The sequence below is a fragment of the Lepisosteus oculatus genome, chromosome 22 (genome assembly GCF_040954835.1).
Source record: "Lepisosteus oculatus isolate fLepOcu1 chromosome 22, fLepOcu1.hap2, whole genome shotgun sequence".
NCBI classification, from domain to species: domain Eukaryota; kingdom Metazoa; phylum Chordata; class Actinopteri; order Semionotiformes; family Lepisosteidae; genus Lepisosteus; species Lepisosteus oculatus.
Genome location: NC_090717.1, coordinates 6,195,820 through 6,222,714, shown reverse-complemented (window position 1 = coordinate 6,222,714; position 26,895 = coordinate 6,195,820). Strand labels below are relative to the sequence as shown.

Genomic DNA, 26,895 nt, shown 5'->3' with positions numbered 1-26,895 from the left:
GGCTCTCGAGTGCAGCGGCAAGCTCCTGGAATACAGATTGGGGAGAATCACGCCGCACTCAGGGAGGGGACACGACACATACACAGGCGCACGAGCAGAAGGGAGAGTGAGTGTGCCCGCGCGCGTCGTGGGGCGGGGGTGCCGTCATGAACACAAGCACTGAAGCAGACCGTAGCCTGAGGCAGGAAAGCAAATTTGAGGGCAGAATAAATAAAATCTGTTTCGTCTGTCTTGGCTTTTATCAAGGCCAATACAGAAAGAGCGGTATCCAATCTCGAGCGCACTGCCCTGCTTAGTGCCATGCAGCGATGGTGGGGCCCAGAGGCGGCTCCCAGACCATGGGACGGGAGATGGGTTAACGATGCTGAAGTGTGGGGGCGGGGGGCAGCTGTCTGCCATCGGTACTCGAAAGGAAAAAGCAGCGCAGCTTGCGTACGAGCCGGACATGCCTGCCTGCGTCCGTGCGCGGGAAGACGGGAGGGAGCAGTGAGCAGAGCCAGAGAGCGCCGTGAAAAGAACCACTGTAATCATGCAGCTTGGTCAAGGAACACAATACCGCAGGAAAGAGGAAGAAAGCAGGACCCTTTCATAGGACTTGCGGTCTGCTTCCTTTCTCCAGCTCCAGTCCGAGTGGGATTACGGGAAGCAGTCCGCAGGGCTGGCAGGGGGGGGGTCTGGTTTTCTTTCATATGGTAATGAGGCAAGAATAAACGATCAAGCTTCAGACCGAGATGCCTGACAAAAACACGATTAGTCAGACACCTGATGCCCTCTCCTCCCGCCGCCGCCTGTGTCCCCCGCAGCCTGCCGGGGAGCAGGAACAAAGCCCCGGGCTGACCCGGCCACGAGGCCTGCCTGGAGCACCTCTCCGCGCGGAGGGAGACAGGCGTGGCTTCCGCCCTGTGCCCAGGAGAGCGAGATTATTCACGACAATAGCACAGCACGTTTCAGGGACCAGAAACACCAAGAGAACGAGGGACTGACAGTTTGCAGTCTATATAGGAACCACGAGCAGCATTTCAGCTCCCCTTCAAAACAAGCAGGAGTGGAGCAGAGATCAGGGTGGCGCTGGGCTCTGGAAGACTGTGGTTAAATCCCGGGATGTTGTGCACCTGAGCAAGGAATTGCAATCGGATTTCTCCGATAAAATACCCCACTGTGGGCGAATGGGTGCAAATGTTAGTCACTTTGGGCAAAAGCACCTGCCAGATATATTGGTAATAAGCACCGTTCACAGATTTAAGGTGCTCTACAGATCTATGAGACTTATGAATACAGGTTACAATGTACATGCTATGAGTTTTCTTATACAGAGGAGACACTTCAAAATGCATTCCATTTGACATACGGAATGGTACAAAAATCCAATCACAGAGAACTTGTTTACAAAAAGTACAAAAAAATCTGGTTCGGGTAAATTAAACCAAAACAGTCTTCACACTAGGTGGAAATACAAGGTCCTCAAAGGCTTTCCCTAGTAAAAAGGATGCAGAAAGCAAACTCAAAGGAGCCCAACATTAAGCCAGAGGACTCCCATGGGTGTTAAAACAAAGCCATTCTGCAGGAATGACCCGTTTAATGGGCTCCAACTCCACTGGAAGCCTAATTACAACAAACTTGGGGCAGAGAACCCTGCAGGGCCTTAGGCATGCTCCAGAATAATGATTTGCAAAGCACAGCTGATCACAAGAGAACTAGAATGAGGAACAGCCTGTACAGCTGGGACTCAGGACAGATGCTCCACTGTCATGTAGGTAAGAGACGCAGCATATGGGGTAAATCTCCAAGCCTGCTGCCATACACAAATAAGGTTGGTCTTGTTCCTCATGCACAGAGTGTTACCATCTGAAATCCCATACTCAAGTAAGTTAAACATCCATGTCATGGCAGAAATGGATTAAACGTTAAATCACTGCAAACACTCAATGTGAGCTCCAGTGCTCCGGATTCTACACACGGTCCACGCCTAGAACCAAACTTGCTGTCTAATGCACTTGATAGGGGGGGCTAAACCTTAACAAAGATGTGTTTCCGAGACCGTCTTCCCACGAGGCTGCAGTCGCAGGGCCTCAGAAAGTCCCGTCTGCTGGAGAAGCCAGTATGACAAAGCAGCCGCGTCTGAGCAAACCGCAGCGCAGGAGGCAGAAATAACAGCTCTTCCCCTCTTTGTCTCAACTACGAGGGGTGGCCCTTGTGAAGTCACGACCACACTGTTTGTTTTTAAAATACATAAGCATACTCAGAGCGCATTCTATAAAAACAAAAATATACCAATACCATGAACTTAAAAAAATAACTCAAGGCCTCAATACTGAGTAGTGTAATCGACATGACGACTGGGCGCAAGATCTTACTCAGACCCCAGTGACGGTCCAAGAACAGGCTCATTTCCAGTACCCTAAGTGACTGGTTGAGGTTGTGCTGGTCAACACCAGCTTTACACAACAAGTTATCACGTTCTTACCTGTCAAACCTGAGGCTGCTGTAACAGAGCTAAGGCAATTGGTTTGCGAGAAGAACAAACCAATTCTGTGGTTTACTACTGTTCTACAGATCAGAATCAGCCAAGTCCTATTCAGTGACTGAAGCACTGCAATTTGTAAATATTTGCATTAAGTTTACACAAAACAAATGCGGACCCTTTGTAGTTTTCATTTTTCACCTCAGCTTTTTTTATCCCACAGAAGGTCTGTCACGCAGAGAAAGAAACAGTGCTGAAACCGACAGCCTGATCTTGTTGGTTTGCCATACAGACCATTCATAAAGCATTTTCAATGCATTGATGATTTAAGAAGAATGAGTATTTTTCACAGATTCAATAAGTAGTCGTGCACAAAATACAGAGGAGCAGTTTAAGCCGTCTTGGCCAAGAATGTCATCTATACTGCATTCAAATAATGACACGTTTGCAAAAAAAGCTGACAAGGGTACATCTGCATCAGACACTCCTCGAGTATTTTGATAAAAATAGTACAGTATTAAAATTGCAGCATTATAATAAAGCAAAAAAAAATCAAATATATTTCATTACGTCCATAGCAAATACTCACAAATCCTGACCATTTTAGCTACCATACAAAATTTAGTATTTGCCATATAATCAAATGGTTTGAAAATATTGCCTTTTAAAAACTGGAACTGCTTTCAAAGCACCACATGCAACATACTCTTATTCCCCCCATCGCAAAAACGTGACACCTGCCAACAAGCAACTCCTTTTGAAGGGCCTACATTCAGCCCAAGAACCATTCTTACTCAAGCCATTGAGCTTGGGAAGCACAGTAATGTTGCAGAGGTGGGCTGATGAAAGAAAAAAACATTAAAATCACAAAAACATCAGTATAATAAGCTTGCCCAGGGCAAAGCAGAGAACAGCCAGCAGGAAGTATGACCACAACATGCTTGTGATATCTACCAGTCTGCTGAAAGACACTCCCCAATGTCTTCATACAAACCAGCAACTGGAGACTTCAAACTAGACTCATGTGATGCATTGAGTTATTAAAAATCATTAATAGTTCAGGGTAAATTTCAGGAAAATCAAATCTATGATTATATCTGATCACTGCACAATAAAAAGATAATTCCTGATCATTCAGAATGTCAGCTGGACCTAGGACAAAAATCTTATTTGTGAAGCATGCTGGGCTAAGATACCACAATGAAATGTGTCACAGATAAGCACAGGCTCTCAGCAAACACCTGCAAACCTCTCCCATCAACAATACAAGACGCTACCTGTAAAATAACAGGTGAGGTCTAAGACAGCTCGTCTCCGGACGAGCCAGCAGCAGCACAGTTCAAATGCAAATGTTTATTTACAGTTGGAGACCAGGTGATCTCCAGAAGTGTCACAGCGACCCTTTATTCCCTAAAGCCATCCCACTGCTGTTGCAAAATAAACAGTCCCAAGAGTCTGAGGGCAAGCCACTCCCCCTAGGCATTTCAGGAACTGCTGAGTGCTGTGTGAAGGAATCTGTAGCATATGTGAAATAATTTATGATCACCTGCGCCGATATCATACTGATTGTATTAAGTAACAGACTGAGGCACAATACAGATTTTTTTCAATCATCAACAAGTAATATTTTCCCCAACTTCAAAATTCCTAATCCCTGTGGCAATAGCCGTTTTAAGTTATATCCCAGAAGCAGGAAGTAGGACTCTACACAAGTGACAGTAAGATCCGGTAATTTGTGATTAATGTAATCAACTGCAGAACCGCAAACCATGTATTTTGCGTGTTTAAGCACATTTACCACATCACCCGTTTTAAAAACTGGAGGTATATTGTGCTAAAAGAACTGCCACATCACAACATGTGTATAGCACTCTTGTCAGACAGAAACAGTAATGACAGGACTCAGCTCTGGAAGAAAAAAAAACTATGATCTAGACTCTGATGGCGTCATGCTGTTGCTATGTCAGGGCATGTGACAAGTCCTCAGGGTGGACAGAATATGCTTACTCGCTGGAACAAATGAGCGAGAGAAAAAAATATCCCTTTAAATAAACTGCGGGAAGAGCTTTCCGTCTCACCAACTTGTGATTTAGCAATTTCAGACTAGCAATCTCAGCGGTACACTCAAATCTACATGGCGCGGAGGGTTACTGCATGCAAGTTTTTAAAAGTGCAGGCTTGGGCTTGGTGGCTGCCTGTGTCCAATGCCACAAAGCCAGTCGTGATTTGTGTTTGCCTGTGGCTTGGGAACATTACACATTAGCCTGGAGTGCAAAAACAGATCTGACTTCTAAGCTATACGAGCGGTGCACATCTCACACGGTTAAGCTTACTTACTCCGTCAGATAAGCGTACAAGGAGATGAATTTTGATTTCAGGCGCTCTATTAAGCATGCCAGATTCTTGGCTCCGGTGCAGTGGCACTATTGATTTAATCTGTACTTTGCTTGAAAGAGACAAAAGATCAAAGAAACACCCTTCTTTAGAGATCTGAACAGACCAGACACATTAAAGTTCACCCATGCCACGCAAAGGCAATTTCTCACAGGCGCCTCTTCCCATGAAGTCTTCCACTGCTTCCCCCTGGGACACTTCGCATTACTCCGAAATCTAACGCCAGTGCTCCGGGCTCAATAAAACGAGAGGAGTTCCTTACCTTGTGCAGTGGAAGAACCAGGAAAGCCCCTCCTCCACTGGCCTCGATGATTATGGCAACGAATCTGGGGTTGACCGCACAGAAGGAGCTGTCCCAGGTGACCCGCGACACCCGGATGTCATCGTAACACTGGTCGTTCTTCACCGCCTGGCCAAAGACGTGACGGAATTTGCTCTGGCGCACAACTCGTCTGAACATATCTGCGGAGGGAAGGGGGCAAAAATGAGGTCCAACACTTGACGTTTTCAGACAGAGAAGCCCGAGTGCCCCTGTGCTAACTGAGCAATGCGAGACAGCGCAACCCTGAACATAATTCCTGGTGTGCATATTTAGGAAAAGGAGATGTGAAACTCCTGTGGTATGGAAACACCGGTATTCTGCATATCTGAATAATATGCAAATACTAATCTTGCGGGAGCTAGTGGCCGATGTTCTAAAGCTTGATAAACTCACCGTGATCTGTGCGACTTTGAAATGCATAAATACAGCAACAGTGCCACCCCACACCCCTCTAAGCTTTCTGATAAAATTCAAAACAGTGACCGATCTCTCATCTTTATTATCAGGTTTGCTAGCTGCACTTCAGCCTGCGACCTCCAAAAATGCAAATTGGCAGGGAAATTAAAGTCACGTGACTTCTACAAAACCGCAGACAACTTATTTTTCTTTTTTAAAAAAACGGCCAGGCAGGTGAAGATCTAGATCAGGCCTTTTCAGACTTGGCCATGCAGGACCTCGGAGTACCAAAAGGGCAGCTCTGTTATTTCAGAGGGGCTACCACGTGGACATGGTTCCTTTTCATTTTCTTCTAGAAATGCAATATCCAAAAACTACACAGCGTCCACGTTGCAATATCTTCCCCGTTTCAAACAAGTCCAATTTTTGCAACAGTAAAGAAGGAAAAAAACAAGGTCTTCAAACTGCAGCTTCAAAACCACGGGTAGCTCACAGGCTATACAGTGATTTAACTTAAGAAGGCTGCATCTATAGCCACAAGATGTCCAGTGAGGTTTTAAATCGCTAACAAGTACACCAGGATTTCCATTTACATGAGAAGTGATGCCACAATGGAAACGGCACTACTGTTTAGTCATCAGCTGATAAATACAGCAGGAAGCTGTACAGCAATCACTTACCAAGTGGATAAGTAACTTAATAGCTGCCCTGCGCAATGAGAAAAGCAATGTTTGTGCAGTGCAGGCAGGCAAATACTCCGGAGGGCAATTAATAGACTGAGGCAGAGTAAAGCAGGGAGTACACAAAGCTCCAGAACAGCAGTATAGGACAGCTGTGTACAAATGCAGACTGATGCACAGTTACTGCAGACCAACATCACCGGGAGACAAACTGTTTTTTCTGATTTAGCTTTTAAACCTCACCGTTCCAACCAATATTAATCTAAATTAAACAGTAAGAAAGACTTACAGGGTGCACACTACTATTCCACACTTTTAGTCCTTTAGATATACACTTTGCTCACTATAGTTCATGTGCATTCCAACACAGAGTTCTAATAGATTTAAAGTCACACTCAAAGAACGTTTTCTGATCAACCACTATGAGATGAGCCCATAATATTGCAGAACAGCCTAGAGGACACTACAGATTTGAGATCATGACTTGTTTTACAGATAAATTAAATTGCACACGCTGCCAAAAGAGAACAACGAGTGAAAAAATTACTGATTCAAAGTTTAATACCATCCCAAAGAAACGAACAGTTATTTCCCAATGAGAAACTAGACAAATTAAAATTTCTTAATTTATTCACACAAAGCCAACGATGATAATAGCTTGTTAGAATGTAATAGTTATATCCCATTTAACAAGGCCCTTGACTGTATTAAAAAATTGATGTCAATTGAAATAAAACTGAATATTTGTATATAGAAAGTCAATTTAACATCTTTATTGTAATATGGACTTTGGTTTAGGTTTACATTTAACTCTAGGAGTTTCTGCATCGTTTCCCATAATGAAATATTTCAAACAGCTGTCATTTCCCTAAACAAATAAAACAAACTTAAGGAGATCTTTGTAGCCGTCCCAGCTGAAATATACACACAGTAAAGCTTTGTGAAGTTCAATGCTGCCGTTCCCTCATAAAACTCAATTTATGACCGTAAGTGCAATGTAAAATACCACATGTTACAATCTAAATATCACATGCAGTATACTGAAACGGCAGTTCAGATCACTTCAGCTTTTTCCCCAAGGGGCATATTTTATATAGAACACACTACAGAAAAACTGAGGAAGTTACAACTTTTCCTGCACTTAGCATTATTCTAACCACTGCAGGCTGAATGCATCGTAAACATACATTTTAAAACTACTACAAGCAAAATCAGAAAACTGGATGTGTGTAAAGACAGAAGTAATGATCGTGGGGGATTTTAATTGTCCGCAAATAGATTGGGGGGGGGGGGGGGGGACATCAGGTTTTTCAGGCAGAGATTAACCAAAATGCGAGACTAGCAACATGAAAATCAAACAAGTGAGAGCTGGTTAATGGAAACAGAACAGTACAGATAGCATCAATTCTTATTTGCTTAGTAAACTAGTAACTTTCCCAAATTAAAGGGCTAATAAATACTGTGGTTGTGGCAAAAGAGACTTATACAAGTCTAGACTGGGCAATCACCTGGCAGAAGACATTCAATGTAGACAAGAGACATTGTTACATGCAGGTAGTAAATCTAAGCTATAAAATTAAAAAACCTGAATTTAAGCCATTTCTCGGATCAGGCGTTTACGTTGATATATTTATATTTTCTGCAAAAAAAGTGGGGAAGCAATGAAAAGACAAACAAGGTTAGGATAAATGTGCAGAATGTAAAATAAGGGATGTTAAATTAAAATTTTACAGTTCACTAGTAAGATTTTTGTCACGTTACAAAAAAGATTATTGCTTCCCCACATTAAAGTTTAAAGAAGAGCATCTAGAAACATTCCTGGACTCGTACTGACAGGCTAAAAGAGCTGAGTATAGTCGCCGTGAACAGAGAAGTTCACAAGGGAAACTGCATCAATGATTAAAAAATTCCCAAATGCCCTGGCATTCCCAAAGGCTTCTTCTGAATCAAAAAGGAACTATGAACAAGTGAAAACTACAGGGAAGTGCAGCTGAAACTGAGAAAGAACAGGAGGCACATTTGAGAAAAGGGGAGTTTATCATCTGAACAACCTGCCCCACCATGCTATTAGTCCACACCCTCGTTATGTCAAGAAATACCTAGAAAAGATCTTAACAAAAAGAACACAATGGGCCACATTTGTCATCTCTATGTTCTCGTGTGCTGTCGGACATTGGCCTCCCTCTCTTGACTGCGTGTGACGGCTGTTCTGTTCTGTCCTATTCATTCACACTTCCGATTTAAAACATTCTCCCTTTCCCCAACCTTAGCAGTATATCACCCTGCTCGGATACTGCCGAGATCCTGCTCTGATGGGCACAAAGACAGACATCTCAAGTCTCCTAGAGATCAGCGTCTCCTCCCTGACTCCCGCAAGTGATCCATAATCTCCTGGAAATCGCTCCCTGCTCCCACGCTTTTCTCAAATCTGCTAAACAAGCCGAATCAAGTGAGATTATTCTACTGGCCTGGTGAGTTATAGTATTTATAGTGTATTGGATATATATTATAGCACCTATCAGCTGATGTCTGCAAAGACATGAAATTCTAATTTTAAAAACACATTCATCACCAACTTAAACCTTGAGTTAAAATCTGACTTTAGCTACACAGGGCATTTAATATCCCACTCCTAGTTTGAATCTTTCACAGAATCTTTTTTCAAAGCATGACAGCATTAATCTTTTATTATGGCCAGAGAACTATTTTCATTTTAAAGTGCTCCTGAGATTTCTTGAAGGCTGCACTCAGCTGCCTGACGTATAAATACCTACAAAGACATTAGAGCAGGTTTATCATGCTCTGTTTCACAGCATAAGAGTGCAGCATCATAATGGGTGAACAGTCAGGTATTGTATATTCACAGCCTTTTATAAATGTTTTTCAGTAAGTCAACAAAGGAAGTTACAGCTCAGAAATCTCAGCCCAGCATGCATTTAAATCCAATGTGGTCTGTCTGACATTTCACAAGAATCAGCAGATCTTCATAGGGTGATAATGTAATTTGGGCTGCACCCTAGAGAAAGTGTGACCAGTTCTTTTTACAGAAGTATATATTATTTTTTTACTTCTCTTACCAACTAGATGTGCTGCATATCTGTAATTAAAAAACTTACATTTCACCTTTCCCAAAAGCTGCGCCCAGCTCTCATACATCATTGCAAAGATACGTCGGTTTATTTCCAGTTACAAACTTTCTAAGCCACTGTCCGCGGCTTCCATTACACCAAACTAATGATTCCATTCACAGTTTTATGAAACTGTGAAGTTTTAATCAGGCATGCATAAATGTGAATGACCTCTGAAACATCCCTTAACAGAGTGAGTATAATTCATTCTTGCAATGAACAATCTATTTGTCTTGTACTACACAATAGCCACAGGCACTAATGGATTCAACTCAAGACAGGGAGAATACCACAGAAGACCAACTTAACAGTATCAAGGAAAAGAACCTCAGAACTCAAGCAGATTAACCCCAATGGTCACTAAGCTACTGGGCCACACAACCCATAAGAAAATCATCTTAACACTTAAAAAAATACTTTTAAAGTATTTTTTTAAGTGTTAAGATGATTGCTCCTTGCATGACCTCTTATAGTACAGAGACAGTCTTTTCCAAGACATCAGCCCTGAATAAAGCTCCACAGTACCTCCAGTTCACTTGCAGTTTATGGCTTTGCAGATATTTCAAGGCTCTGGCAGTTAGGCTGAATATAGAAAGGCAGGATAGGTGCAGGAAACACTTCCTGTAAGTGGGGCAGGGCGACTTCTGAAGCACATGTGCAATGCATCACCACCCTGTGAACCAAAGGATGTCTCCCTGAGGGAGTGTGGGCTGTTCCAGGAACCACCATGTTAAAATAAAAAAACATTCTGGAGTTAAATCTGCAGAGACCTGCGCCTCACTCGCACCTCGCTGACTTTCACATCAAATCGGCAAGCGTTCGATATCCGCTTTCTCAACTGCATCCATTTCAGGCAGCAGCCAGAAGACAGGAGAAGCGCTCTCTTGTTGGACACCGTGAAAGGGCGCTTTGCAAAACCTACCATCTGCAGCAACTTTACAGAGAAAACAAGACTGCGTTCTCTTCCTGCAACCATCTCAAATGAAACCTGTAAGGGAGGGGGAGTTCATGAGAAATAAACAGCAGAAGTGAAACACAAAGGACAGACTGGGTTTTTCGGATAGACAGAACCACAAGCATCTGTGTAAAACGCTTTTCCCCCTGATTTCTACTCCCTTGGAAACAAGGTTTTCCAAACAGACTGCCTGGCTCCAGCACAGCACAGCACTGTAACAGCTTCTCCACTTGGAGCACACCCAAATAAAACACCTCTTCCGCTGTGAGCCAGAAATGGGTGTCAAATAGGATCAAGAAGAGCAACTTCCTTATTCCTACCTTTTTGCACATTGCTCTGTGGATTTGGGGGTTTTTAGTGCATATGTAAGTGCTAGCCAGACCATAGCACACTAGTGCTTTTATTATAGGCAATAATAAGGTTATTTATTGGTAGTGAACAATAAATCTAAGATATTATGCATAAACATTTTCTAGGAGATATTTTGTATTGCTTAATTTTCAATCACATTCACTTTTCTGTCAACACAATTATATGATTCTGCAGTATTGTCTCTGAGCATCTGATACGCCCTAACACACCCACAACTAGTGCTTTACCAAAAGCATTCCTGTTCAACAACTGCAAAAAGCAAATAACTGCCCGCCTATATTGTTCAATGTGTTACATGCAAAAGACACACCCACAACACACCATATAGAGTTTTCAAGAAGCTTGAAAGAATCAGTCAAGCCAACCTAAGATACTTTTTTTTTGCTGTACTACAATGAAGACAATCTGAAGAACACTGCTTCCTGTGTACCTTCTACTTTACTGTATTACAGAGGACTGCAAGTATAAAACATAATAATGGGAAGAAATCCCAGGTCATTTAACAATCTACCAATTGTCCTGCCAAAGGCACAAATCCTCAGCAACAACTGGGACACGAAAGATTAGGAGTGGAGCCAGCAGAGCACTCCATAATTGCAGAGGAATTTGGGCACAAACAACATGTCTTTTGGTCGGATTCAGCATTTTTGTTTTGTTAACCCAAGCCCAGTCAAACATGTTGTGCAGAATTAAGGGACTGCATCACTAGAGCTTATGTACGTGTATGTCAAGAAGCTGTAAGACAAGCAGAGCCAAAGGGTACCAATCCCTCAGCTTCCTACCCATAGCACAGCACTGCAAACCTGGCTTCACGGAAAACAGGACAGAGCCAACCTGCTGTGATGGTTCGAGATCTCTGACCCTTGTCATCCTGGGTTGTGCATTACCAAACTAGTACCACTACACTCAGTCAGTCAGCAGTGCTTCGTCAAACCCTTTCCCACAGGAGCGAGGTGATCCTAACATCTGTTCCTGGACTGCACCACCAAAGGTTCGACAGGAAAAGAGGTGAAAAAGAAAGCCTTACTCGCACAGCGTACCACATCACTAAAACTGCAATAGCCCTGAAATGCTGGCGATCGGCTAGCATGTGGGCAAGTCTGCTGCACTGATAATCTGCGTGCATACAGAGGACAGCCCAGGCTAGCACCTCAAGGCTCAACAGGATGAGAGATTTCACCTAAATTACTGCTCCAACCTGCAACAATCCCGGAGACTGCCCCCACCCCACTTCCTCAGAGCCGAGACCCCCACAACACTTCCACACGTGTGCCGTCCCCACCATGATGCCTGCTGACAAGGAGGCATTAGGGGCCTTTAAACACTGAGCTGGTAACGAGCCTCTTTGGGATACCCCATGTTAAGCAATTAAAAGAAATGGCAGCTGCACCAACATGCAGTCAGGACCCACCAGCGCCACCGCACACACCTGCACAGGGCAGAGCTCTTCCAGCCTCCAAAAACAGCTTCAGCTCCCAGCAGCACCAGGATGATCCACAGCAACGCCTTTCCACAGGAACCAATGCATCCCGAAGCACTGTTCAAATTGTCTGGCTCCACTACCGCTGGTCAGATATCTTTCCAGCCGGAAGATGCTCGCGGCCCAGTATAAAGTCTTAATCTCAGACCTCATGGTTAATTTCTTCAGCACCATTAGGAATATCTTCCCCCGTGCTGAAGACAAAACACTAGCTTGCTTGCTAAGCTGTAGAAAAACACTTCTCACAATGTATTTTGAGTAACACTGCAGGTCACTTAGCAACACTACATAAACATGAAAAAACTAATACAGGATAGGCACTGAGTCAGGAGTAGATTATCTGACGAGTACAGCCTTTTATGTACTAAAGTAAATGGGAAGAAACAAGATAACTTATCACTGGTCCACCTTCAAAAATTTTACATTGCAAGACAGCAGGTAAACTGCATCATTCATTTCCCCGACCTTTATCTTAATTAGATTTGAGTTGAAGTTGACCCAAGTTCAAGCGTAACTATTTATGGGTTTAAAAAGATCCTCTTGTTGCTTGTAATGCACAGGTTTTAAACAACTGAAGTCAAATATGCAATTTACTCTTGGAAAATTCAAACATGCCATCCTCAGAGGCTTTCATTAAAATCTCCTTTCTCTGGAAATGTGAAAAAAGGACAGTTTTCAAATTAAAAAAAACTTGCACAGCTTGTAAAACAGAACACTATTATCAAAGTAGAATGTTTTAACTATTATCACCCACCACCATTATGAATTGACACCATTTACATCTTTCTTTGTAAGCAAACCAGTACATACCCCTTTTAATAACATTTTACAGTTTTTAAATACATGTTGTGACATTTACTTTTTATACTGAAAAGGTAAGAGACAGCAAGGGATTGTGAATGCTAGAAAACCAATGACGTATCAAACTAATTTATTCCCTTGAAACAGACTACTCTGTTTGTCTATTATTTTTGTAATTAACTTAAACTCCTGGTGAAGTCATTTTAAAAGGATACAGAATTCCCCCCCACCCCCCTCAGTTTTGATGGGAACATTGCAGCAACCCTAACACTTGGATGGCTGATAAGTAACAGAGCAAGCATTATCAGGCCTTCTGCATCTGCCCAGGGAAAGCAGCTATCTGCAATCTCGGCAGCTATTTAATGCAGAGCCAAATGTTTATTTACATGTCTAAAGGACGTCACACGCCAGCGACCATCAACTCCGCCAGCCTGCACAAGTGTCAGCTTGGGCTCTGGCAGTCTCTCTCACTGCAGCGACTACTGGCACATTTGTAGATAAAAGGATTAGTGTCCAGCTCATGGACGAGGAGAGGTGAAGCAATTCGGATGGGCTAAATTAAAGCAGAGGCTCAATTAAATCAAATCTCAGGGCAAAATGACTCATTCCAAAGGTTCTGGGAGCGTAAATTACTTGTAGATATTTTATAGCTTTGTAAAGCAATTTACCGTTTGTCAGTACAGTGAAGCACTTTGCCGGAAAACTTTAATTTTCTGTGATGCACAAGAACCACAAACCGATTTCAGAATAGTTTTTCTCTTCTTTTGTGAAGGGCATATCTAAAAATTGTTTAATCAAAACGCTAGGAGGTATCTGTCGTGGGGGGATTACTGTATGTATTCAATGTGAAACGTGAAAATGGAATTCATTGAAGGGTACAGTTAAATCCATCACCTGGTACCACTTCCATCCACAACATGGCATAACTGGGGCACATCACCTCCCATTGTCTCCGGCAGCTTTGCAAGTACATACACTTATTAGCACATTAGGGGACATAAGGAATTTGTAGAAAAACTGATGACAACATGCATCAGGGATTCCAGAATGCTGGCAAAGACAGCTATTGAAGCCTTTGGAGACGAGGCTTCAGGCTGGAATTTGCTGCATCTCGCAAGGCACACAGAGGAATCTGACCATCCTCCATTTTCTCGACAATTAGGATCTTATTGCTTTCACTCCAAAAAAGTTTAGCTAAAACAGGGTGAATTAACAATTCCACATCAAACAGCTCTAGCAGGGAAGCAAAAAATACAAACAGCAGGCCAGCAGATGTCTGTACATGTATCATCTGTTAAGCAGTTTTTACACAATTTAGTGGCGGTAGTCAGCACTGCCAGAAAAGACAAAACATTAAAAATGGTTCTTTTTTCAGATTTCATCTCAGATATCTTCCTAAACAACAAACAAAAACGCCCACGCTGACCGCTACAGGAGAAATGGACAACATTAAGGCTAAGCAAAAACACAAACAACAGGAATCTGGTATTATTTTAATTGACATTAAGCCTGCTGAGCAGTGAAACTAAAAACTACTAAACATGAACTGCTCATTTTATAGTCATGTTCAGTAAAATTGAAATTTTTTGCCCACTAAAATTGGGTGGAAGATGTTTATATCTTGAATCCCACACAGACGCAGTGAAAAAAGGAGACGATGAATGCACTGCTCAGCAATCCTTGGGGAGGTTTGCTCTTTTTCGTCCATTCACCAGCATGCAAGCAGACACCTTGGTTCTCCAGCAGACCACTATTGAAGAGGTCCGCAGGCCCCCTTCTCATGTGCAACGGTTCTGACGCTGCATCGTCTACCCCCCACACACACACACACCCAGTCTCTCTCCTGCTAACCAAGATCAGAGGAATTAATCACCTGCTGCAGGAGCCCGGTGTCGCAGCCTGGGGAGGTCACACAGATCGGGCTCCCGCTCCTGGTCGGTAATGAATGGCGCCGGGGCATTAGGGCTGGAGGACAAAAGCTCCGCTCCGACTTCACCCACAACCTATCTCACCCCACCCGCAGTACAGAGGAATTCAACAGGACTCCCCGAGATAAAGGCTGTGGATCGTTCTACGGTCATGTTATTTGGAACTGAAACACTGCAGTTAATATTCACCCATCAAAATTAGTCACCAGCTATACCACTACAAAGACCAGAAATTGTACTTTTTCTAATTATGTACAAACATCACATATACTAATACTGTAATGGATGCCCTTATAAGATAAATATATTTAGTGAATAAATTACTACTGACCCATAAAGGCAAGAATGCGAAGACTGTTAAAAGCTCAGCTGCCCCCCCTTTCTGATACGCAGAGCACGACTTACAAACTGGTGCTCCATCCTCCCTCAGTGGAAAGTTTCCAGTCTCAGACTGCAGCCTTGGAAAATGGGAGACTGAACTGGCACCAGGTACTGGCACCCACTGTCCTCTTCGTCACATCACATAATTATCTTTACCATATTAAGATAAAATAGATAGCGCCCTTATCGGTCTGCTTACACAAGCAATCCAATGAGGCTGAGGACAGAAAGGAATGCCACTCACAGTGTTCAGAAATGCTTATTAATAAAACTAGGGTTAAGAAATTTACCAAAACCCCCCTCATCCACCCCCAATATCTATTCACATCTTCCTCAGGTAGAGGGGAAGGCATTAAATAATGTGCAGAATCAGATCTTATCAATAATCAATTATTATCTTGGGCTGCGCACACAGACACGCAGCCCACATGCTGAAGAATTAAGTATGCAAACGATGGATTTAAAACGAACACTGAAAAACTACCCATCCAAGACCACCCATCAAAATTTAAGCCTGTTAATGAGAGGAAGCCATTTGACCCATTCTGCTCATTTGGTAGTTTAGTAGCCAAAAGTTACAATTTTGCACAGCCATTTCTAGGAAATTACACCCATATCTCTTCCAGTAAAGAAGGTTTAAGCTACCAGATGTGATCCCATATTCTTATTTCTCTACCAAGTGTGTAATTATGCCCTGGGTTGACCCTTTTCACACCCCTTAGGATTTCATATACTGTACTTGGATCAATTGTTCTACTTCTGTTCTTTGAAAAGGGTTGGCTGCCTTAACCTGACTATGTATGACAGCCCCCGGAGATCAGGAATCATTCCTTGTGCTCTGCTTTGAACTTACACCTAAGGCTATAACATCACATTTCTGTGGTGTGGTAACAAATTTAACTTTCTAAATCAGGTCTTCCTAACATACTGAATTCAATATTGGACTTAACCTCCCTGAATTTGAAGTAACTCTTTGTTCTATGCCCAAGCATCCAGTTTGCTTTTTTTTTATTGCTTCCTCACATTGTCTTGACGAGGAGATAGAAGAATCTGCATGAACACCCAGATTCCTTTCATGTTTAGCTACCTGTTGCTCGGAACCCCCAGATCAGATGCCTGAGGTTCTATGTGCACACTAGCACCCCAATATTTTTGATCATATTGCCACTGTTAACGCATTAGTACTTTGTTCACGTTTTGGCAGATGGCCAGGAGAACTGTAATTACACCATACTGAATAATTTAAGGTCTTGTCTTGGACGCCAAAATCAACCTCCCTCACTATTAATTATGATTCCGTTAATTTATTAATGGGTCATTAACGAACCACAAGAAACTGATGTTTGATCTAAAAAGGCAACTGCGGAGGACAGCAACTGAGCAAACCCAGCATATGCTAGATCTTTCAGAAAAGGGTCATTTTGTCATGCGGAAAAACAGCGCTAAAAACTCAGACTCCAGTATCTCCACTCAACCTGACCTGACAGTAAGAAAGTGATTATCCAATTAGTTTAACGATGGCCAAGGAGCCTGCACACCAGCGTCGAAGCAGAAGTCCGGGCCAGACATTCCACCAAAGCAGAGACCCACGCGGCTCATCTTTAATGAGAAAGGAACTTCGCTTTGCACAAATTAAGAGCTTGTTAAAGGTTACTAGAAAGGAACAAACCCTGTTCTGAGAACGGATTGGATAGATTTCATCATGACACAAAGTTCTGCAAAAAAAATGCGGTGTCCCATATTCACAGAGATGGGGTTTCTGCACACTAAAGACACAGCAAATAACTTCATTAGCATGAAGCGCAACACAAAGCAACACGATCTTACTATTAGTCAAGCCTTCATTGAGCAATAGTGTGCATTTCCAATACCTGTGTAGATCACTATATCATAGTGAAATTTAACTTGCCAAGCATATTAAATGGTACTCAACCCATGATTTTATTCAGGTCTTAATAATTCCCTTGCTGTTATTTCCAAATTGACCACTCTTCCTATTTTTATATCAAATCATTGATACAGATATGGAACAGCGTTTGCTTTCTTTTTTTTTTACACAGAAAAATCCATCCAATTTTGTTTTGACCCTAAGCTATGAAAATGGTAGCTACAACACTTGCTCTTTAGAGAAGAGTAGACTATGACCAATCTGAGAATGCTTTGGGACCGACAGCAACAGATGAACGAGGGCTATGGAATCTATGCATGACTTCTGGAAATGTACAGCATTGTCAAAGAAAAAATCAGTTAAGATCAAAGATCTTAAAACTTCAAAATCAACAGTTTTCAGATCTAGGCTATTTCTGAACAAAAACAATTATACATTTCCTGACCGTCTGTTGAACATAAAACTTGTCAGTTCACATCCAGTAAAGATAGACATATCTATTCACATTCAAATTCACTGAAAACATCACACAAGGTCATTCAACTAAAAATGGTTAAATACGCAACACAAGGGAATGTGACATTCTTTGAAGTAAACCAAATTATTTTTACAACACATTAAATTGTTTTTAATTACAACATACAAGAAATTAAATTGTTTAGCCTATGTCCAACTGTTTTCAGTAGAGTGATCCTCCCCAAAAAATGGTCTTTGGCTTTAAGAGAAAGGAATTATCTGATTTATATTCCTTAAGATTCATATGCAGTTTTCGTTATGTTTTAAATGACTAATCGTATGTTAATTCCACATTTTTTGACAACTACAAAGCTTAAAAAAGGGAAAGCCCAATATAAAACACTATGCAAAAATAATAAAATACCAGCAGAAGTAACTGTAAACACCAGTGATCTGCTAGATGTGGCCTTTAATAGAAGAAAGCTGTGGAACTATGAAGGCAGAGGGCTCATTACAGCCTGTGGCAAATCACAGAGCCCAGCCAGTAGCCAGACTGCAGGAGCCCGCAACACTGCAGTAGCACGTGTGCCCAGTTTATTACACTCCTCTGTCTCCAGAGCCAACTTCAAAAGCTTCCAGACACGGACCGGAAGTCTGCTAATGCTGCGAGCTCAACAATGTTTTAGAAACTAGGCCACACTGTAAACGCAACACTTACATGCATATGAAAGCTGCCTGCTGGTTCAAGGCATAACCTAGTAGGCAACATCTTAGGCACTGCAGAAAATGCAAAGGGATTCATAAGTCTGTCAATCAAACCCCAAAACCAATCCTACTAAGACACTACATCCTTCCAAACAAGCCTATGTGTGATGAAAGGACTGGCACCATTTCACTTATCACAACGCACCTCATAAGAGGAAAGAGGAGGAAACTGGGTGGAATTATACATAGGGTGTGTATTGTCACAAGAAAATAAAGCAAAGCAATTAATCTGCTAAAAAAAAATCCATACAAAAAACAAATAGCAGTATTAGCATATTTCCCTTTCAAAGGAGATAAACAATGCCTAAAACACTTCCAAACTTTAATTAGTACAGGTTCTGTAAAGCACCGATACTTAACATTCACTCCATTTAAAATCACTAATTGCCCTGATTTTTTCCCCATACCTGTCAAGATAACACAGCAAAAGAATGATTTCCAAGGTGCAGCCTGCCATAGCAAACCGTGCTTATTAATTCACTGGAGGATATCAAATTCAGTGTTAAAACCTATAAAGCCTACTGTAAATAAGTTAAATGCATTCAGGCTGTTCATCTATAACGCACAAGACCAGTAATGAGAAAAAGCCATGGCCATGAATGCAAGTCAGGCACACAGACAATCAAGAGAAGGCCAACAACGAGCTTTGCCTAGATACTGCTGCCGTGGTCTACAGAAGTCACCAAACCCATTGTCTTCCCCCAGTCCATCAAAACCACTATATTACCCGACAAGAGGGTTAGTTTCCATTAGGAATCCAAATACAGTTTGTGACAAAGGGATATGGAGATTTTTCAAATTCCATGACGATTCTGGGAAAGATGCTCTCCTTCACTGTTCAATAATTACCAAGCTGTGTGGCCTATAACAGAAGCAATTATATTCTGACATAAGGCTGAAGAAATGCTAAAAAAGTTCTTGCAGGCTTCTGAAGAGGCCAGATTGACCGATTTTATTTCAAAAATCTGCATGGCCAGATTGTAAAAGCCATAAATGGTAACGTTCAGCATTTCTTTCACCACATGCTCACTCGCTCTCCTCTCTAAATAAAGGACTACCAGCACTGAAACAAGGCCACAGGGTGCAGCAGAAATCTCCCCTGCCCTCCATTAAGTAACACGCTGCAATACACTGCAAGGGCATGGCTGAGATCACCGTTAGAAAGGACCATGCTGGGATGCCAGCTTATCATTAACAGACTGACAAAACTGCTCACGGATATATATCCAAGGCTACCTGCCAAAAGTTTGTGAAGGGGCTAGCATCTTGAATAGAACCGAAACAGCAGGATGCACAAAAAAGAGCCTTGTCTTCTGCGATGCCCCCAGCTCTATTAAGAGAGCCATTGTGTGCTGCAGTCAGTCGGCGTGTCATGCCCTCCCAAGGGTAGCCTGGTGCTATTTATAACTAGTCTGGAGAACTGAACCCTGCAATGGGGGGAAAGCAATCGCCTTCTTTTAACTTACCAACCACCAGCCCAGCACAGTTACCTGATTTTCTTTTTCTTTTTAACATGCGATATTCGAGTTAGGCTACATACAATGCCATGACGCATACTGATGACAGATGGACCATGAAATAAAATGCAACCATCAATTTTGGTCTCACTTAGGGCAGAGGAAGATTTTAGAAGGCACCACTAGGAGCATTAATCATTCTTCCACGCAGTGCAGTGCGGCCTGCCATGCAGAAGACTGAAGCCAGCGTTACTGCTAGAGGGGTCTCAGACACCATGTGGGAGACCATGTGACAGAAGACTGCATTCCATATAAGCAGTCATAGCCCAGCCATGTTTCCACACATGGAGCATCTCAGCATGGAAACACACTTTAAAGATCTCTGAAGAGGAGAAAAAAGTATAACCTGTGGGTTTTTCCAGAGTTGAGAAAAACTCAGCTTGCGACTAGTTTTACAGTGAATATTGTCAACAGCTCATGGGACAGTAATTCGGGAGGTTTAGCAACTGGCATCACTGGAAACATCCCGAGAGGATGTGGAGGGGGGGAGGGGGGCGGAACCTGGGGTTTTGCTGCTGGCAGGCTGGTCTTTACAACTCGGCAATTCAACCACTGTGTCCAGCCAAGAACAGCAGTCAAAGGCCAGAGCACTGCCCACTTTTATCAGAATGGAACTTAGTTGAAATAATTACCTGCTTTTTTTTTACACATTAATGAGTTACCAATTCAAATGAACAAGTCTACTGGACTGCAACGTTTGAAGATGAACTAGCTACCCTCAGCTAAAAGCATGCCATGTCAAAATCACAAAATGCACTGCCTTCAACATCTACTTGAAAGAACTACGAAAATTCAAAATGTGTTGATTCTAGAAAAGCACTTCAGAGTGTAAGTTCTTTGCCTTTCCTTCCTCAATTTCCTAGACAGCCAGGTTACAGCAACACAATTCAGGAGCTCCGTTGCTCAGCTGACACTCGCATTACATCATTAGAACAGCATCCTGCTCCCATAAAATCGCTTTAGAACACTTCCTTCCGAGTGTGTCCCTGTTCTGTACGCCCAGTGTCTCAAGACATTATTTTAATAAATGATCCATCCACTACTACAAAGCCTTTCCTATCCTGTAGGCACAGGGCCTACAAGGCAGGACTACACCATGAATGGGATGACAATTCAATGTAAAGTAGACGCACAAAGAATTAAGAGATGCCAATTCATCCAGTCAGTACGTCTTTGTACAGTGGTTGGAAAGTGAAGCCCCTCCAGAGAAAACCCACGTTAGTACAGTAGTTGTTTCAGTCCAGAACTGAACATAGGACACGAGAGCTATGAAGCAGCAGTGCTACCCACTGCTCCAGCCTTATAACCTGAATTACAGGATAATGAATTCTAGCTCTTTTTAGCTCAAGTCCAAGGAATCTCATGAAACTGACGGGAAAGACAGCATTTTGCAGGGGAAAGAAGCATTTTGAGTTTCCTTTTATATGTGTGTGGGTATGATCTACCATCCTAAAGCAACAGCCGAGACAAATTTCATGTTCCTTTATTCTCTGGGAGTAAAATCATTGAATAACTGGGAGGCTCAAATCTCAGGTAAGACACTGTCGTACCCTTGAGCAAGATACTTCAAGCTAAATTGGTCCCCAGAAAAACACTCAGCAGTATAAATGGTTACACATGTGAGTTGCTTTGGATAAAAGCATCAGCCAAACAAATTAGTAGCCGGCTAATGAAATGCACTATCCAGGTGAGCCAGCTTGTTCTTCTGCACAGGAGGAAAGAATTATGACTGCTGTGAAGACGGTGATCCATCAATTCAGGGACAAAAGAAGCCAGAAGTCACATGCAGGCTTGCTGGTGCATGACGCACGTCCATCAGAAATCACAATCGAGACTGATTACGCTCTTTTTTTAAAAACTACACTCGCCTTGATAAACATTCACATGCAAGAAAATGTAGGACATACTCTACCTGATTGTTTGCTTGCTGCTTTAGGCCACAATGGATCACGTAGAACCTTAACAGTACTGATGCTATCTAGCATTTCATCTCAGAAGGAGAATATCAGTCCTAAAAAAGCAACTTCAGTTTCCTATTTTGTGACTTACAATCGCTCTATCTGAAACTTGGAATAAAACAGAAATAATACAACAGTTTAAACTTCAGTTTAGAGGCAGATGATGCACACTAAATTTTCAAGACAAATGCTACTTCATTTCGACATAATTATTGGCTAAGACACTGGTACCCTGGGCAGAGGGACAGGAGGCTGAAGGCGGGAGGTCGGTTGGCACCTTTATGTCACTCTTAATATTTTAACACCACACTCCACTTGGAAAACCTCTAAATAAGAGGCTGCAAATGTGACTCGTCAAGTGTTAACGATTAAATAAGTGAAACTGCTGTCAAAGCAAAAATAAAAAAAAAGTAACCAAAGCCATTTCCTGGAAGAGGAAGATGAAGCTCGTTTTGGAAAACGAACTCTGACAGCTTGAGTTGGGGGGGCTCACACACTCCCCCAGCGTCCTTCCTCCTCGCAGGGGCCGCGCACAGCTCTGCGGAGAGACCGGCGGATCCAGGAAACTCCAGACACTCCATCCCGGAAGAGCCGTTTCCCAAGCCATTCCTGCTTTCCGCTCAGGTGGGACCAAAGCATTTCTTTGCCATAAAGATACTGCCCACAGCCCCCCTCCTCTCTTTGACTAAACTGAAGGGGAGCTGCAGGCCCAATTATTTCTCCGACTGGTTATTAAATCTCAGTAACAGAAGTCTTTCACTGTAGAGAATAAATTCACAAATTTAGAATTAAGCACAAAATTGTGAACTCTGTAAAAAGTACTGTAAGTCGCGAACACTGGTGTTCCCACAAATTGCTGTACTTCCTGCTCACTAGTCACTGGAATGACTAATGTAATGTGATGCACGAGGGAATAAGGACAGGCCATGCAGCAGACACTTCACCGCAGAAATGCTCAAACGTGATCTGCGTGCAGAGTTAATAAGTAGTATTTTTGGCAAAACCGTCTCAAAACCGAGAGTAATATTTCTGTTGGATTAAAAGAGATGTATGCACGAGCCTGCTTCTTTACAATGTAATAGGGCAGCTTCATGTCACCGGGAGTTTTGGTGTCGCACTCCGAATTGCAGAATATGGTGCTGTCCATCCCTGGAAATTTCACCTACTTTGTGGTTTTACACATTACTGTGCATTTCACTTTCATTGTTGTTTGAAATGCACTCAGTGCGGATTCATTCTAACCCCAAAATATAAACAGTGTTGCCGTTCCCATTTAAAACTTGGATGAAAGAGAGCAATACACATACAGTTTAGAATGTATATTATTTTCTACGAAGTTAGTACCTTGTTTTTCTATCATTCTCAAGCATGTCTCAACTTAATACCTGGGGCTCTTTTATTCTATATTACCACAGTTCAAAGAGGGTCAGGCAGAAGCACAAAGAAAGAGAACAGTGGAGCTACTATGCCACCTTAACTCCGATTATGAATGATACACGTGTGACGAGCATAAAAAAATATTCATGAATTCTTGCTTTCTTTAAAAAGAGGCTGACAACTAACTACCGCCAGGCTAGGTTAGAGGAACTGAGGCGTGACGTGGAACAGGTTCTTACAAGCACGGCAACACAAGGTTCAGGGTGCGTGCGTTTTCGCACACAGTCATAGGTCGTCTTTGTACAGCGGATTGCACAAATCACAGCATCTTCACAGAACAACATTCTTTTGGCTTGAGTTAGGTCACTTCAAAATTCAACATCCATCTCTCTTCTTACCATTCCAATTAAGAGGGGGGTGGGGCGCACAGTTTTACTACTGCTATATTTAGGTACAAGCCGAATAAGTTAGACAGAAGCTGCTTTTATTGCTCCATTCTAACCCATCTGCAACATTGCATGGTGTTCCCATCTATAGGCAAGTCCACATGGATAACCACTCCCTTCCTGTACCGGTGGCGGCCTGACTGTCAACTTTAAACCCTGACAAAGGGGGACAATTTTATATCAACCACACTGCACTGACCTCAATCCAAGGCAGTTCTCCACAGTGCATACTGTGGATCCGAGTACACTTTTGACATGACATCACAGAATGTCTTCCATGTGTTCCTAACCTTAGACTAAGCTTGGGCGCGCTTTCAGCAGATGTGGTGTCTATAGACTCACCCCACAACAAGAGTGAGTGCTTTGTAACTGTTAGCTTATTTATGCTTGATAAATCAACTGAACAAATTTCACTTACAAACTAGACACACCCGCAAAGGTAGATGGTTTCAATGTCCTCTGTAAATCAGTCAGGTCACCCCTGGAAGCAAGCTAAACAGATGTGCCCATAACTTTTTCCTGTACATCTGTACACTGCACTCCATGCTACTCCTTCCAAAATTTACAACAGACATTTCAAGGAAGGCACAGTGCTTCAGTTTGAGCAGGGCCCAGCAGTGCTGTAAGTGTGGAGATTGGACGTTCTCCCCATGTTCACGTGAGTTTCCTCCCACAGACCAAACACGTACTGGCAGTTTCTGCGAAACCTGGCCCTGGTGTTTGTTTCTGTCTGTCCTGTGAAGGACTGGTGTCGCAGGCAGGGGTGTTGGCAGCCGGTTGCTGGCCGGGAAAGACTCTGGCTTCGTGACCCTGAACTGGAGGAAGCTACTAGAAGATGGATGCCTGGATGTGTGTCACTGTCATGTTATCTCTTTAGCCTTCTTCCACAGTCATACTGGCATTGGAAGAAACTTAAGTGAAATGCTGCACTGCTTTGCCAATCTGGTGTAAAGTGCACTTTACTTTGCACTAGATGTTGGGACTCTACAGAGAACGCACAAATTTCACTCGAGCAACTTCTACCCCAGTTGTAAAGGTCCTTTTACTTGAAACAGTCCTTAGATCAGCTTTGAAGTGTATAATCTACGTCACTTTCTGCATTTAACAAAACACTATCCCCCACCGTTTTACTTCTTCAGCTCTCTGGCTCAGGGTCATTCCTAAAAACCTGCGACATACATCCAATACTGTAGGCTTCACTACAAAAACAATGTTTTTTCTTAAAGCAGCTGAGCTGCAAGAGGAACGTGCTGACTATTTTCTTCTCTCTGCTTTCTTTTCCATGGATCCTTGTGTGTTTTCCAAATTAGCAACATCTGCTCTTTATTGGCGGCAAGCACATGAAATTGCCCTGCACAAGCGATTTGCCTTTGGAGGTCACTCAGGTTTGAAGATTGCCTGTCAGCTGGGGGGAAAAAAAAGGCGCAAGTCCCATGATTGAGTTGGACAGCACTCAGGAACAATGATTTGAGAGAGACGTTCTACTTCACTTCCTCTTAATTTTCCCGATTGCCCATTTCACTGTTAATTTGTATGCTACCAGGTAGCTTTCCAACAGCCTTACACATACAGAACATTTTCAGTCATTGGCACATTCAGCATTCTACACCAGTCAACACTGAAAAACTACAAAGATACAAGTGGTTCATTAAAACGATTTCCAGTGGATCCAGTTGAGTTAGCAACATTTTTAGAATTCCCTTGATAAAGACTATGCCCAAACCAATTTAAACCCTTTTAACAACTGATATCCTGACTGAGGTCTTCATGCCTCCCAAGTAATTTTATATACACTTCCACATAAAACACTGAGACATTGTGAATCATATACAGGATACGGTGTGCACGAGTCTTAAAAACGTCAGCAAGGCAATAGATATGCAAGAGAGCCATAAAAGGCTTGCAGACAAAGATAAAAATCGAGCATGCTGAGCAGAAAAAGGAACGCCCCACAAGTCCCTCTGAGTAATTCAGAGTGTGGATTGTCCTGTAGCTCTCCTACAGGGCTAGACGCCCCCCGGGTATCCTCCAGTTGATGGGATTTCACCAAAGATGCACATTTCACACACCGAAAAAGCACTGCCCCATGGCACCCTGGACAGATGACTATACAGACAGACCTGAAGACACTGCCTATCATTCTCTGACCGCAGCAGACAGAAACTCAGGAGTACTTTGCCAACGCCTCACCGATATGATGAAATGCAGTCAGTCGGGTTTCTGTCAAAGCCCTGACAGTGAAGGGCTCTTTGAAGCTCTGGCTGTTTTAACTTGCTAATATTGCCATCAGTGGAGATGTGGGAAAGCAAGCCCTAGCTATTCCATGACCTAAGGGATACAGCAACAACGCAGAAACGAAACAAAAAAAAATGAAACGAAATACTTTACCAGCACAAATTGATCTACATTGTGATACATTAATGAAGACATCACCGATTATAGATGAAAGATTACGTTATGCACATGACAGCGCTGGCCACTGAAGACGAGATGAACACACCACAAGTAGAAAAGAAGTATGGGACGTTTCGGAGGAAACTGCTTTCGCTCTAAAACACAGCATATGAAAGTTGAATTTTCTTTTCTGCAACTCACAGCCATCCACCCCTCTTCTGACTGCTTCTTCCAGTTCTCTTCCAGTCTCACCGGCGAGCCCACCCCGGCCAGCAGCCCTGCTACACCCTGGACAGGGCACCAGTCGGTCGCAGAGACCACACGCTCACACCAGGGCCAGCTTTCCCCAAAAGCCGATTAACCCACACCTGTTTTTAGACTGTGAACACAAAACCAACGGAACACAGGATGTTCTGCATGAACACAGGAAAACTCCTCAGAACTGAACCCAGGGACCCTGCGCTGCGAAGCAGGAGTGCCAAACACAGAGCCACCGTGCCACCCCGAACCACAGCCGTACCCCACTACATGCCACCATGGGGAACTGAACGCCGGCACCGAAGAGCCGCTGAAAGAAAATAAAGCACCGAGACGTAGCTCCCGGTGTGCGAAAGACTCCCGCCAAGTCCGGGCCGAGACAGGCAAAAACCGCAGATACCGGCTTCGAGGTACCCGAGGACACGCAGTTCCCCGGCCTACTCTAACGGCGGCCCCCAGGTCATCTGCTGGGGGACATCTGCTGCTTTTCACAGGCCACTTCCACCCACTCCCTCCTTTCCCAGGCTTGCATGCCCCG

At 43.0% G+C, this 26,895-nt stretch overlaps 1 protein-coding gene across 3 annotated transcripts in view; it reads right to left on the bottom strand.

Moving 5' to 3' along the window:
* coro1ca (coronin, actin binding protein, 1Ca) overlaps positions 1-26,895 on the bottom strand; it is a 58,249-nt gene that overhangs the window by 19,256 nt on the left and 12,098 nt on the right. For all 3 annotated transcript variants that reach the window (XM_006640216.3, XM_015366338.2, XM_069182096.1), the window contains exon 2: positions 5,118-5,317. In XM_006640216.3, the coding sequence (XP_006640279.3) occupies positions 5,118-5,317 (200 nt within the window). The remainder of the gene's footprint in view (positions 1-5,117; positions 5,318-26,895) is intronic.